Here is a 15369-nt window from a genome sequence, read left to right as displayed (position 1 = left end):
GCAGGCGATGCTCCTCTTCCTCCACCAAGACAGGGACACCTTCTTGGTAAGAAATGTGCCTTCAGCTCTTGGTGAAGAATAGCCAGGATACCATTTATTTTCCTAGCACTATCATCATACATTAGTGTTAGTGCAGCTAAGGGCAATTCTGAATCTGTTATATCTGACGCTTCAATAAATCATCTATTTTCAACTTTGTGAAACTGTCTCAGTGAAAGTCCTTGGAGCAGCTCTGACAGCTAAACGTCAAAACTATACACATGATGCAACATGAGGTTACAGAGCTGGCTCCAGTACATGTAGGTGGGTTTATATTTGGGTACTATGGACGATGCTTGCCAGTCCTGCAATGCTGTGGCTTATCAACTCCCACCTCCCACAGCACAGATCCATGCAGGCAGAGGGCCAAGGACAGCAGGAAAGCCACAGCACTTCATCCCAAGTCTATGGCTTCAACAAGGCAGCCCAGGGGACAATGGTCACAGGGCTAAACTCAGCCTACTGTTGGAAGGACATGGCTGTCTCCTGCTCCAGGCAGCATTTCAGGTTTCATCTCCCTGGCACTCACGTATCAACAAAGCCAGGACAGAGATTTTTATTTTTTTTTCCTGTTAATACCATATTTCAACCACTTCTTCATTCAGCTTCAACTCCAGCCCTGGGCTGGCCAAGCCCTATTTCATTTCCGGCCACAGTGGCCACCTCCCAGCACAGCAGCCCCAGACGACCCCACACCACCCTCACTAGAAGCAGCACCTCCAGTCCCCAGGCCATATGTGGCCATTTCCAAGAGGGGACCTAAAGAATTTGGCCTCTACCTGCCAGAAACCCTTACTGTCCCACACAACCGGGGCACAGCCAGGCAAGCTCCCGCGCCCCGCCCCTACCCGTCCACCCTCCCCTGACCTCCCCAACATGGCGGCGGGGAATGGCCCGCCTGCCCTTACGGGCGCTGTCGCAATAGCGCCTCGCCTCCGCTGCGCTTTACGGTAAGGCCGCAAAGCGGGGAAGAAGGCGGCCGGCCCGGGTGGTTACCGGCGGAGGGGAGGCCGCCATGGACCGGAGGAAGAAGCCACTGGACGTGGCCGCCTCCTCGGTGAGTGAGCGAGCCTGACCGCGGCCGGGAAGAAGCAAAACAAGCTCCTCCGCCTGTGCGGGAGGGCCTGTCGCTCGGCTTAGGAGGGTGTGGGGGCGGCCAGACGGGCCCGGTATAGCCACGGGCGGCCCAGCGGGCGCGGGCCGTGCGGGCTGTGGCCGAGCCGCTTCCAGGGGGGAAAAACAGCAGAGAGGGGGCCCGGCTTCTGCCCCTCGCCTTAACCCCAGCCGCGGAAACGCGCACTCATTGAAGGAAATGCTGACTTTAACCGTCCTGTTGTAACTTAGCCCCGCGCTCACAGTCTGAGTGTGCCAGCCCTGAATTTGCCCCCGTCCCTCACGTAATGATAAAATTAAGGCAGGAGAGGGAAACGGGAGTTGATCTCCGGATTTTTTTTTTCTAATTAGAAGGAGGTCTGTGTCTTGGCAAATTAACTCGACCCCCAGGGACGGGGAGGTGCTGGTCTCCCTGCTCTCCAGTCGTCGGTGAACAAGGGGCTGCTGCCAAACACGGCGTTTTCCCAAATAAACAGTTAATGTAAAGTGGGAGTTGTTGTATATAAAACAATTAACATTGAATTCTTTTGGATGGTCACTTCTAAGCATTCAGGGGGGAAGAAAAGGCTTAATTTACAAAAATCTGCTTCATTGTTACAGGGACCTGATAAGCAAATGCTGTAGTGTTTGGGGCAAATATTAATAGTAAAGTCTTCCACTTTCCTGATCAATGTCCATCTGTGACGTTTGTCTTCTGTAGGACTGGCAGGGGAGGTGACCCAGCATCCTCCTCCAGACTAGGCTTTTTTTAATGTAATTTCAAGACAATACCCCTGAAATGAAAGATGAGATGGGCATTGGTCAGAGGTGGCAATGCTACTTGCATATTTTCTATAAAGAAATTTTTAAAAGAACGAAAACTAAAACTATGTAACAGTTAATAAATTAGTAGAAAACCAAGCAAACTTCTATCAATTCTTTTCTAACCATAAGATAATGAATCAAATCCTGTCTCAAGTTTTATTTTCAAATTTGGTACTGTTATTTCATTAGTCCTTATTCCCAATATCTATCAAAGGATCAAGGATATCTTTGTTTTTTTTTAAATCCTTAATGATAATTTGCATTCTGTGATTTTTTTGTATATTGTATATTGCATATTGCTATAAACTTAGGTAATCTTTGTGATCGGATCAGTGCTTTGATGTTCCACATAACGATGCAATTAAATGCACATATAACTTTAAATGCCACACTGTTTTACTAAAATTACAGTTATTATTTTATTGCAGTCACTGATGTATTTGCACCTGATATGTCTTGGTTGTTTATTTGTTTATTTTGCTGTTGATATAGCTGGTAGATCTCAAAGCAGAACTCTTCCGAAAGCAAGAGGAATTCAAGAAGGAAAAGCTATTGAAAGATGCTGGCATCTTTGCAAAGCCCAAAGCTTCTAATAAGGTAGAAATATTTTTCCATTGTTGTTTTTGTCATTCTTTCTCCTTAAAGTAAGGAAGATCATATTCAAATCTAAATCAATAAATACTCAGAGCTATGTTACTAATCATAGGTAAAATCTACATGATGAGGATGTTCTTTAAATTTCATTTCCAGGTGAGATTCTTGTGCACAGCTGAAAACTTATCACGTGCTTATGCCTGTTTAAATCACCGCTTAATCTTCGCTCCCTGGAGAGCCACAGCTTTTGTAACTGTAGGAAAAGGAGTTTCTTTTTTTTCTCCAGGATTTTGTATGCTTCTCTTTCAGGTGGAGGTTGAGACACTCATAAATGCTCTGCTATCTGTTCCTCTGTATCGCAGTGTATACTAATGCATACACACTCTTCTCTCAGTTTACTGCACATTGTTTTCTATTCATTCTGTAGCTTTCTAGGAGCAGAATAGAGTATTGCTGCCATATCTGAAGAATATGCAGCATTTACAGTGTTACGCTGTAAATAGGCAAACTGATTGTATTTTATATCTAAAATGAAGGTAATAGAGAGTAGAAACAATTTGTAGCTTTGTTATTTAGTAATCAGCAAGATTGGCTTTATTATTTTTTTTAACCTTGACATCTTTGCCAGAATAGATTTTGTCTGATTTCTGAGTGGTTTTTGGGGGGGTTTAACTGTCCTTAACTACTGTATCATACCACCATCTGTGTAGTTTTTGGACATACCTGCTGCATTCTACAGCACAGTAGTCTCAAGTGAAACATGTTTAAGATGTTCTTTACAAAGTCTTTCATGATTGATTTGCAAAGTTTGGATCATGAAGTAGAAATATTTTAAATCTTTATCGTTTCAGTATTTTTATTTATTTATGTATTTGTTGTTATAAAATTGTACTGCGCAGAAACCAAGCATCTGGAGCAAACAAAATGCAGGAGTTGCAAATCGAGCCGAGAAGGACGTTGAGCAAAAGACAGAAGAGGAGCATATATTAGATAAATCAAGGTAACTCTTAGGCTCTGTAAGAAAGGAATGCTTTGTGGAATTTGTTTTTCAGTGTTCAGAAGAGCACATAAAGCAAGTTATGCATGTTTTGAACCAGCGGTTCTCATTAGACCAACCAGTAAGAGCAGCATGAGTTCTGTGCTCTTCACTGGTGACATACAAAGCGCATCCCGGCAGTCTCATGCTCTAGGGATATCTGCCCTCGCGTTATCGTAGCTGTCTGTCAGGTTACTGCTTTTTAAAAGTCATCTTTAGAGTTAAAAGAGCAGCAATACGTTAGAATTTTATAGCAAAATGTTTCTTGGACTTGACAGAAAATGACTCACTTTTTTGCAAGATTTACCTGATCTTCTAAATGGATTAGTTGTACAATAAGATAAATGTTGAAAATGCAATTTATAAGGTGTTTGCTGTGTTTCTGTAGGCAGTTCTTTGCTCTTCAAAATTGTCTTCTACCATTGCAGAAAACAGCTAAGGTTTATCTTCAGTTTCTAAGATTAAATGTAGCTCCATGTTATCGCTTTCTTTTTTTTCTTTTTTTCTTTTTTCCTTCTGTAAACCAGTATTTCAGTATCTCATACCTGCAAATAATGGTCTGGCTTCTTCCAGTATTTGTCTGACAGACTGTAGTAGTTAGATAGAGATGGAATACTTGTTACATCGTGTTCATGCCTACTTGACGAATTACACTTAAGATTAATTCTGTAATGTCACTAAAATTATTTTCAGTATAAACTCTGGAACCAGATATATATGTATCTTCAGAAATGTCAGTTAAGGTTCAGAACAAAACCCAGGCATAAACATTTCAAGCACTTCTGGTACTTTCCTGTTCCATTTACCCAAGATTTAATTGGTCATTTGGAATTGGTGGAATTGCAACATAGGGGTTTTTTCCCTCTTTCAGGAAGAAACTAGAAGAAAAAGCAAAGCTGTATGAGAAAATGACAAAAGGCGACTTTCCAGGTGAACAAAACTAGTCTAAATAATTAATTTCTATATATAAAATATATATATATAAAAATATATGAGAGAGTGTGTGTGTATATATATATATAATTCTAAAGATCACCCTAAAAGTTGGTATTTCTGACGATCTGGTGATTTATAGCAGCTGCACTGTAAGTTCCCTGCTTTTCATCTTGCATGGTAAATTTTTTTCTGTGATTACTTTACAAAGTGAGTGACATGGGTTATTCTGTTTTGAAAGGGAGAAAAATATAGGTACTAGAGAAAATAAAATTACTTTTTGAAGGACAGCCTGTCCTAGTGAAGCACTATTGGCTTGTTTCACTCACTCGTTCATTAAATGGGTGGAATATATTCTGGTTCTTCAATACAGAATCTTAGAAAAACAAAATTAATTTATTCTCCATTATGCAGTCTTTGGATTGCATTGCTGATGTTCTGTCCTGCATTCTAATTCTTGGGCCTTTATGAAGAAAAGATGAGCAGGAGGGGAGTCTGGCTGGTCCATGTGTGAATACTAGTCATGCAGCTAGTAGGGTTAGAGAAGAAAGGAACAGATTAGAATTCTCTCACTCATTCAGTGAGAGAACTACCCTTGCAAGAAGTATTCATTAAAATAGAATCCAAATCTCCCTGCGATTAATCTCTAATGTTTTCTTTCCTAGTGCCCATCTTTGTCCCCATGAACCCCACATTTCTTTACTTTTTAGAAAAGTACTCTAGTGACAGCTTAACTACTGCAAACACCAAATGTTAAGCATCAAAAAAGTATTTGAACTGTTATATAACAAACCCTCTATTTCTGAAATAATGAGCAGAGAATATTTTAGTGCAAAGACTGTAACCTCTTCTGTATTGCACACAAGTTACTAATTGCTTTAAAATACCCCTGAAAGTTCTATTCAGAAATAGAGGTTATCACTGTGGAGCCAATTTACAGCTCCAAGTTTGTTTGGCACTGAATGAGATTTAAGTATTCTCCAGTAGTGTGGTCAAGAGCATCGCTGGCAGCTGAAAAGCTGATTGTGGCTATTTTGTATTGATTTTGTGCTCAGTCCTTTTCTTTTCATGGCTGTTCTCTAAGAATCGATTTTCTGCCTTAGATGAAGAAACTGAGGATTTGTACCTAGTGGATTTCACTCAGAAGATCATAGACAAACAACACGAAGTACAGGAACTGTATCGGAGCGAAGCTGCGAGAAAGACTTCAGAAAAAGACACAGATGATGAAGAAACTCAACCTGAAATGGACATACCACCACCTGAGGACCCAGATGAAGAATGGTTTGTACTGCTGTTTGGGCTAAGCTGTCCCGTGTTTCCTGACAGTTGCATGAGAAAATAATCCAGCAGAGTACCAGCAGACTGCAGGGTTGGAAAGGTGGATACACCCGTTACCAGCCTCTTGCTGCAATACAAGATGAAACTATGAATGAGCAATGGGCTCAAGCTGCTTTGTTCTCTCATCACCGTAAAGTGTCAGGAATTTAAACTGATACATTTTACTGTTCATGTGGTGCTTTTCTATCACATCTTACATCAGTGATTCGTATTATTATTAACGTATTGTCCATCTCAGTGAGGTCATATCCTAATGAGGATATTTGGATGCTAGCATAATACTCATTTTTCTGCAGTGATCTTTAGTTATGTCTAGTTACGTTTACTGGAGGAATGCAGCCTTTTTTTCCCTACTGATGTTACATTGTAATAACAAAAGGGCATTGAGTATATACTTAGCTTTAAGTATCCTTAGAAATTATGTAAAATACTTAACTTACTAAATGCACAGATCTTTAAAAGTTTGGGTTTTGGGAACTAGATCACCAGTCATACTTTTTCAGATGTAATATTAATTCTTTAGAATGGGATAATTGAGGCAGCTTGATGCTAAAGAACTTCCTGGCATTACAGGACAATAGTATAGCTCTTAACAGCTTTTTCGACAACTGTAAATTAAGTGTTCAGTACTATAAAGAGTTGAATGAGAAGCGCAATATGTGCTTCAAAGGAACATTTTGCTTGCATTTTAGTCAGCTTTTGTTATGCCAGTTGAATGAACACTATCAGCCGATTCTAAATGAGCTTTAGACTGATAATTGAAATATATTGTGGCAATTTCATATCTGCAAGAAGTCAATGCCGCATCATTATTTTCACCATGGGAAGCAAGTACTGGGCTCAGTTTTATTTTGGTGTGAAAACTACATGACAGCGTAACTTTTGAACATTTTTTTACACCATTTTATTGCCAAGGCAAACAGCCGGCTCCCAGGGAGATTGAGGAAATGTAGGTGATAAAACTGTCATATGCCCTGTCAGAATGTGTCCTTTTAACCTGTGAGCCTGTTAATTGAAAGGTAGAAGAAACTATCACACCTGGAGAGACTGACAGGTGACAGATACTCTTTGGAATGTGTCACTGCTTCTGTCTTTGGGTTAAGAGTTCTCTAAATCTGCAAATAGAAGTTCTACATCAAATTTCCTTTGCTTTCATTACAGGGTTGATTATGTTGATTTCTTGGGCCGATCTAGACGCTGTATGAAGAAGGATTTGCCAAGTCTACTTAAAATGGATCAGGAACTTCAAGGGAAAAAGTGTGTTTTCTCTAATGGAAGTGCATGTTCCTTGCAATATTTAACATACTTTTATTTTTAATGAGAAGGGAGAGAGGCTTTCCTTGTTATCCTATTCTCAATCCGGAATTATTGATACTACTGCTTTCTCTTTACACTGACTTCTGCTGGTTACTACACTGTGCCTTAAAAAATAGAGGGAGTAGCTGCAGAGCAGTTGTACATGACTGTGATTTAATTTGGTATTAATTACATATATTCATGTAGTATTCCAGGGCTTCTGGAAATCCAGGGTATTTCTTCCTGGCAGTTCACCATTTGAAATACGTGGTGCATTGGTTTTAAATTGCAACAGAATGGAGGCCATGGATATCAAATAAAAGTCAAAACAAAATTTTTAATAAACTAATAAGGCAGCACACTCTTTGATGTAAATGCCGACCAAATCTAAAACCTCACTGACGGAGCATAACTTGCAGAGAAGAGTTCTAATAAATTGACTTAGTAGTCTCTCAGATATTTGATGCATCTTTTAAAACCATGGTTTTTGTATGGAAATTGTATTTTATTGTACCTTCCAAAACCTGCCAGAGAAGTGATTCCTGATTCTGTCTCACCTGGAAACTGATTATAATCTTTTAGCAATTCCAAATTCATCATGGCATTCAAAGTGAATTTGTTAGATCTCCATTTGTTTGTTTTTGCTCTTCTGTTAAACAGATGTTTAACAGCTCTTTTGTTCAAATTATTATGGCAGCACTGAGAATTGTTTTCAGAAAATAATCTAAAAGCACTGCAACTGAGCCATTGCTGATATGACATTTTCTTTCACATTAACAAGTCATTAGTGTGTTCTCTGTATTTTAAATGTAAGATGGAGAAATGGGTGCTTTGAAACTGCAGTCTCTGCATTGATATAGATGACAGTTGGTCAGCAAAACCGGCTTTAGCTAGATAATAAAAGAAAAAGGTCCTGCTGGTTTTTTTGGGAACACAAAAATATTTCCCATATTGGTTATTAATATTTGGCATGGACTTCTAGGGTAAATTAATGGCTAGCTTTTTGCATCTTCTTACGTTAAATTTGAAATGTTTCTATATGTGGTTGCTAGCACCCCAACAGATGCCAATAAAAGTGATTATTTCATCTCCCATTCTGTGATTTGATAATGATTTCAAAAAGTCTGTAAGAAATTATATGATTTTGTATTTTAATAACGTTGTTCTAGTACCTTGCTTCAGAGAGAGTTTTGTATTTCTGTCTTTACTGTGTACCACTGTAGTCATTAATGCTGCTGCATCACTAAATGGTGCCTGCAGTGATCTAAGTTTTGTAAAACCTGCAACAGTGGATCAGATCCAATCACACTGTCACTGTTTGTTACTGAAAGCTGGTAAATTCTGCTCTGTAATCCCTAACTTTTTCTTTTTTTTTTTCAATTAGACAAGGCCTTGATGGGAATACTCTGCTATCTGAAGATATGAGAAGAGAACTTCAGAGGCAGCAGTGGGAAAAAGAAGAAGAAGAAGCCCTCAGAAAACCCATGGGACCCATACATTATGAGGACATTCGAGAAAATGGTATACTTACATACTTTATATTACTTATCTTTATATCACCAAAGAGATTGGTTTTAGAGGAAGCAAGGGAAAGTTACTTCTTGTGCCGATACAGCAAAGTGTAGAGAGGTGTTAAGCCACATGTTTAATAACCATTCAAATTACCAGAACATAAATCTAGATCTATTTTTCCTTAAATTTCTTTTTTTTTTTTTCAAATTTCATTGCATCCTCCTGTTCTCTCTGTCAGGAAGCTTCACTTAAGGCCTCATCTAAAACAAGCCCATTTTAGCCATCTAAAGCTAATGTGGTTTATGTTGTTGGGAGTAATTCAGTGCCTGAAAGCAGGGTGCATGGTGCTTGTAATTATTGTCAATTATAAACTGATGTAACTTAAATTTATTTATTTTCTTCTTTTCAGAGGCTAGGCAGCTTGGTGTTGGTTACTTTGCCTTTTCTCGTGACAAAGAACTTAGGAATAAACAACGGGCAACACTGGATATGCTGAGAGAGCAGGTATGAGGTTAAAGAGCAGATTGGGGTATGAGAGCATCCCAATTTCAGTGGTCACTGTCTTTGGTTGTAAAAGTCTTATACTAGGTGATGCCTGCAGCTAACTCCAAAGAAATTTGGCCTCTTCTTCCGTGTTGAAATGTTGTACTTCATGAGGATTGTTTTGAGTTGTTTAGTGAAGGAAGGTATGTAGTTCATTATAATAACAAAGGAAGATTAATTCATGTTCTTCTTTGCTGTTAAGACACTTGATCAGAGAACTAAACGTGAACAGTTAAAAGAAAAAAGGAAGGCAGCTCTAGATGCAAGACTGTCTAAACTTCGAGCACGGAAGATTAAGAAGTTAAGGGAAGCTGGATTAGAGGAAGAGGCAGACAAATTGGAGAATGGAGGTATGATCTGCCACCTTTTTAAGTTAAATACTTGCTATTTCATCTTGTATTGGATGGATAGGCATACTGTGATTTAGGTTTGGACATTCAATATGTTGGTATTATGTATTCTATATATACAATCAGTATAACTGTTAAGAGAGTGAGAGTTCATATAATTGTGTGTAGATATAAAATCATGCCAGAAATAGCTTAATAATGCAGGTAGAAATGTGATATGTAGATTGTAGGCTTTTTTTGACTCGCACCTGACAGCAGGAATTATGTAGGTTAATTATGCAGGTTGAGGTTAGAGCTGCTGAAATTTTCCTGGCTTTTTATTTTTTGAAGATGAAGTAAAATAAAAAGAAGTAACAAGTTAATTTTGGTATCATATAACATACACTCCTACAGTTTCAGTGCAGTCTGTAAATGGGACGTACAACTGACTTTAGGATTTAGGATGATGAATTTGAGTTCTGATCCCATTTCTGTGCTGTCTCCCCTGTGACACTGCTAGTCAACTTGTACTGTCTCCCACTGTAAAAGTAGCTAATATTTCGCTGTGTCAGAATTCTATGCAAGTGATCAACTGTGAAGTGTTCTGGAAATGAAGAACAGTAATGTGCCAGTGCTGTTACTGTTGTTCAGAAGAATGAGAATGCAAATTGTTTTCTCCTGTAAACGAAATGGAGATAACACACTAATGCTCTTATTTTAACAACACAAATGCTCTTATTATAACAACAGGACATTCCTTTTTGGGTTATTCGGCAATAGATTTTTAGCAGTCTTTTTGATACAACTACAAAGTTAATGAAGTGTTTCTTGGTAGATATGCTTCCTGATTATCTGACTTATCCATTATCTTATTGAGGTCATGCAGTAATTAAAAAAAAAAACCCTCCCCACTTAGATGCATTTTATTATTAGAATGAAATTAGATCGTTAGTATGAGCTCTATAAATGCAAATAACTGTTGCATCCTATTCCTTCTATGAATTTCACGTAGATTTTATCCCATTACTAACAAAAACTACTATCTCTTTCTGTAACAGAGTTGAAAGGTGATACCGAAGAACCGGAAGCTCCGAGAGTTACTACAGCGAGTAGAAAGGTCGAGGTTGTCATCCAGGAGAGAAGGGATACAAAGCCTGGTGTGCCTTATGTCCGAGAGTGGGATAAAGGCAAAGGTAAGGAAATGCAGATTCAGAAACATTGTTTGGAATGTTTCCAGTTAGCAGAGTGCATGCTGCCAATTTCATTTCTATTTTGTGACTAAGTATGGAAAGACTGAGAAGCAATTACTTTCCCCCTTTGTACTGATGGCTATCTAGTGTCCAGTGCAGTGATTGATGAGGCATGCCCTTAGTGCCAGTAGCTCCTATAATGTCCCCATAATTTTTTCTTCAGTATGAGTTATTCTATTTCTGGATGATCCAGAGAGGTTGACAGAATGACAAATTTCATAGCTCATAAGATTTACTGTCATTCAACGTGATCTTTTCTTGATGTATTCCTGTAGTTCATGCTATGTGATGGCAGGATGTATTACACTGAAATGGGTACAGGACATTACTAAAAAGTGATGCAATAGAGACCACTTCAATGCCAGTGTCCCATCGTGAAGCATCTTCCTTGTCACAACATCAAGTGATGGCTGTCTTCCAGATCCTTCCCAAACCATTAACTCATTCTCCACCAGTTATCTGTGCTCATGCACATTCTTGTGGTCTGATTCATGACTTCTAAGTAAAAGCAAACAAGGAATAGGCAAAGCACATAGTATCCACCTTCTTTTGTGCTCCTGTAAGAGCAACATTCCTATTCTGTGCAATACTGATATTTCCGGCTTCATTTTACTTCCGTTTTACTTACTCTCTTTGTGTTCAGTTAATGAACATCATTGTGAGGGGAAACTTTGTGGTTCCAATAAAACCCAAAACTTTCAGGTCCTCTCTGTTAAATCTTTATCCTCCCCAATACTGGGGTTTTTTTCCTGCCTCTAAGAAAACCTGGTATCTGACTGACACTCAAGCAGCTCTGTGCTATACAACGAATACTACAGCCAAAGTAGACAACAGCTTACTCTAAAATGTGAAGTAGAATAACTGTGGTTCACTGAACATAAATGTACACAAGAATCTAAATTAGTATAAGAAGGGATGAGCAAAGCTCCTCACTCTTAAATGCTTTCCTCCTGACTATTTTGGGGTTTTTTGTATTTTTGCTAAAGCAAAGGAAGAAGCCCTGCTCTGATTTGGGCTCTGTTTTGCTACATCAGACAAATGTGTAGCCCTTATGTATCAAAATTTTCTACAAAAGTCTTGGTAGAAATGAATACTGAAAATAATTTTAATTGTTTTGGAGAGTATGTTTGGGGGACATCTTCGGAGCATGTTTTGAGGATAGCTTTTCAAGAGTGGTGATTTTGAGATGTCATTCCATTGTAGTACTTCAGAACTATTTTTAATTGGAAATCAGCAGCTGCCATAGTAACAAGAATATCTACCATTTCTGTTGAAATAAAGAAGTTATTCTGGTTTTTGCCTGTGCCTACTAGAGATAATCTCATCATCTTCGCTTTCTAATAGCCAAGCTCTTAATGCATTGATTGGTTTGTATTTTGATTTACCCCTAACTAGTTAGTCATTTTTCATAACCAATGACCACATTGTTAAAAGATTTTGAAGTGACGGGGATGAGTTGTATAGGGGATGGTGGTTATCTATAATGTTCAGTGCTTTCATTCCTGCATTTCTGTAAAAAAAGTGGACTGTCAGCTGAGCCAGCAATCTAGTACTAGATGGAAAAGTAACTTCAAATGGCTTTTCACAGCTGCAAATTCTGTGTTTGCTAATTTGTTTTCCTTCCTTTCTGACTGATCTTCAGACCCTGAAATCTATATTCAATCTATCATTTTCCCTGTTTCTAACAGAATTGATGTTTGGACAATGGGCAAAGAAACAGGAAGAACTCAGAGATGAGCGAGATCCAGAATTTGCACCACCTTCTGATTATTTTATGGGACAAAAGAAAGATGATAATTACAGAAACCAGAATTTGAACAGTCCTGAAACATCCTCTGAAAAACTGGAGACAGAGACAGCACAAAAGCAAGAGATGCCATCAGCGCAGGCCAACGGCAGCAGCACTGAAGGTGTGCCACCGTCAGGGCAGGCTTACAACAGCAATATTCAAGATGAGTCGGCATCAACAAAGGCCCGTGGCAGTGACACTCAAGATGTGCCATCATCAGCGGAGGATGACAGCAGCGATGATGAGGATACGCTGCCATCAGCAGAGGCATATGGCTACGGTGCTCAAGTTGTGCCGCCGTCAATGCGGGCTTACGGCTATGGTGGTCAAGATGTGCTGTCATCAATGCCAGCTTATGGCTATAACACTCATGAAATGCCCTTTCCCATGCAGCCTTACGGCTACGGCGCTCAAGGCATGATGCCACCCATGCACGCGTATGGCTACAGCGCTCATGACACACCATTTCCAATGCAGGCTTATGGCTACGGCGGCCAAGATGGGCCACCAGGAGTGGTGCAGGAGGCCTGTGGCTGCAGCGCCCAAGATGGACCACCAGGAGTGCAGGCCTGTGGCTGCAGTGCTCAAGACGTGGAACCTTCAGCGCAGACCAACAGCAGTGATGCTCAGAATCAGGAACCACTTTACCAAAGTTTAGATGATATGCTGTCTTACTACAGACAAGTGACTTGAACTGAGCAAAAGGATAAGCCAGAAGCGTGATTTAAACAACTGAAACAGAATTATCTTCTTGTCAGGAATATTATTTTTCCACATCTGGGAAAAAAAAAAGGTTCTGTAAGTAGATCAAAATAAATGTCCTGAAGACCTAAGCTGTTTTACATCACAGCTGTAGTTTTGCCCTGTTGGTTCTTTTATTTTTCCTCTTTATTAAAACCAGGACATGGTGGTACGTACTTACTTAGTTTAGTGTATATTTCATTTTAAGTCTTTGCCAGTTACATCTGAACTTTAGGGTATATTAATAGCTTTCTTTGAAAAGAACTCTTCCTTTACTCTGTCACTCCCTAGTAGCTTCTGGTTTGGAGGTACTACAAGATCAGTGATATCTGTAGAAACAATACTGAAATGGCTGGCCCTCTGCTGCTAAATACAGAAGGGGTTTAGGAAATTTGTTACCTACTTAATCTCCTGCCTTTAGGAAGTGCAGAATATTATCTAGTGAACAGTGGTGGTTCACATGGTCATAATGGCTTCTGCATTCCTGAGGTCTGTATCTAACTCATAATTCTGTGAAGCAAATTGGAGTGGAGAGAGGCATTGCAGGAATCAATAAATAATAATGGTTAGACTAAGAATAAACACATCACTAAAGGAAATGTCTGGACACTCGAAATGACTGTCTTACTGGTTTAGAAAATGCTCTCATAATTCTCCAAGTGCATTTTTCTTGCATCATCTGTTGTATTTATGGCTTATTTTATTTAATACTTTTTTCCAAAAACCTGTGATATTGGAGTCATTCTATATAAAAGCAGACTAATGTCTACCAAACAAGGTTTTATTTCAGAATAACCTTAGTAAGCGAGAATAAGGTTTATTTACCATGTGGAATATTTTTATTTCTGAGGGTAATTTAGATAACCCCATTTGTATTTTTCAAGCCCATACAAGGATAAGACCTAGATAAGCAGGTTAGAATCAGTAATTTCATAGATTGTCTAAAGTTAAATGACAGTGATAATGTCAAAATAGTGAACATTTGAAAAAAAAAATAGTGAAGTAGCCAAAGAGACAGAGATAACGTGCTGCTCTTGTTTGCTTCAGTCAGATCTCAGGCTACTTTGCAAAGCCTGGTGAACAGCAATGTGTTCAAGGTGACTGAGCAAACTTAGCAGCTTGCAGAACAGATTCACTGGCCCCAAACTCTGTTTTAACCTCAGCTACTAAACACACTTCCATCTCTCCTCTTTCCTATATCACCAGCTTTTGCACAGGAATTTGCCAAGCCAGGAATAACACCTCATAGGAGGAGTAACACCGTACAGGAGCACCATTGGTACCATTTTAAAGCCAAAAAATACCCCAGTCTTTTATCCTAACCAAATGGTTAAGTGACTGGAGCTTTATGATACCTTTGGGTTTCTATTTTTCTGAACAGACCTAGAACTTGAGAACAGCATGGCATTACTTAGTGGCCACATCCACCTGAAATGCAGGGAAAGCTTAGCAGCAGCTCATGGTTTTTGCAGCTGCTGACACTGACCTGAGCTCTGCTGTTGTTCATGGTTTTAGGGCGTATATTTCTTCCTTTACTTGAATCTCATCAGTATGAATAAGGAACCTGCAAATAAATAATGATAGTATACTAATGACTAGAAGGAATAGGAAGATATTACAAACCCATCTAGTTTTACCAAATGTGACAGCATCAATGCAATTTTTTTTCCTCCTAAATTTGGTACAATCTCAGGTTAGTCATATCCATGAGATGGCAGTCTAGTCTTACTGATTTTCTATTAGAAATTCTGCCAGTATGTACTGTTTTCTGCTGTTTGTTTCATAGTAACATTGAAGTTGTCTCTGATGACCCTGATCTGAGGAGATTTTTTTTCAAATGCTGTGTCACCTCACATTTAATTTTGAGTTTAAAACAGTTGTCTTTTAGCAGCTTTCTTCCACAAAGATAAGAAGTGGGCAAAACAGAACTTGCAAATTTGACTAGTTAGGAAAACAGTCTTCTTGCAGTGTCCCCAGTTGTTGAACTTGTACAGAGAAACTGATGTTAAACATTGTAATGTTTCATGAGGATGTGTTTAGTTGCCCACA

General features: G+C 39.1%; 1 protein-coding gene across 1 annotated transcript; it reads left to right on the top strand.

Annotated features, from left to right (window-relative positions):
- The first annotated feature begins 999 nt into the window (after positions 1-999).
- Positions 1000-13496, top strand: CCDC174 (coiled-coil domain containing 174). The gene is made up of 11 exons (XM_014946906.1): positions 1000-1096; positions 2449-2553; positions 3450-3550; positions 4458-4516; positions 5623-5803; positions 7022-7117; positions 8541-8677; positions 9078-9172; positions 9414-9561; positions 10599-10733; positions 12479-13496. The coding sequence occupies exons 1-11, from the start codon at positions 1055-1057 to the stop codon at positions 13270-13272; spliced, it is 1893 nt and encodes a 630-aa protein (XP_014802392.1). The 5' UTR covers positions 1000-1054; the 3' UTR covers positions 13273-13496.
- Positions 13497-15369: the final 1873 nt, after the last annotated feature.

Source organism: Calidris pugnax, unplaced genomic scaffold (genome assembly GCF_001431845.1).
Source record: "Calidris pugnax isolate Ruff unplaced genomic scaffold, ASM143184v1 scaffold81, whole genome shotgun sequence".
Taxonomy (NCBI): domain Eukaryota; kingdom Metazoa; phylum Chordata; class Aves; order Charadriiformes; family Scolopacidae; genus Calidris; species Calidris pugnax.
Note: the sequence above shows the minus strand (reverse complement) of the source record. Positions and strands in the feature narration are given on the sequence as shown.

What these genes read in the sequence shown, in the direction of transcription:
- CCDC174 (XM_014946906.1), top strand. Translation starts at nt 1,055, where the DNA reads ATGGACCGGAGGAAGAAGCCACTGGACGTGGCCGCCTCCTCG. An exon ending in GAGGACCCAGATGAAGAATG is followed by an intron (nt 5,804 to 7,021) that starts GTTTGTACTGCT and finishes CTTTCATTACAG; the next exon opens with GGTTGATTATGTTGATTTCT. An exon ending in TGAGGACATTCGAGAAAATG is followed by an intron (nt 8,678 to 9,077) that starts GTATACTTACAT and finishes TCTTCTTTTCAG; the next exon opens with AGGCTAGGCAGCTTGGTGTT.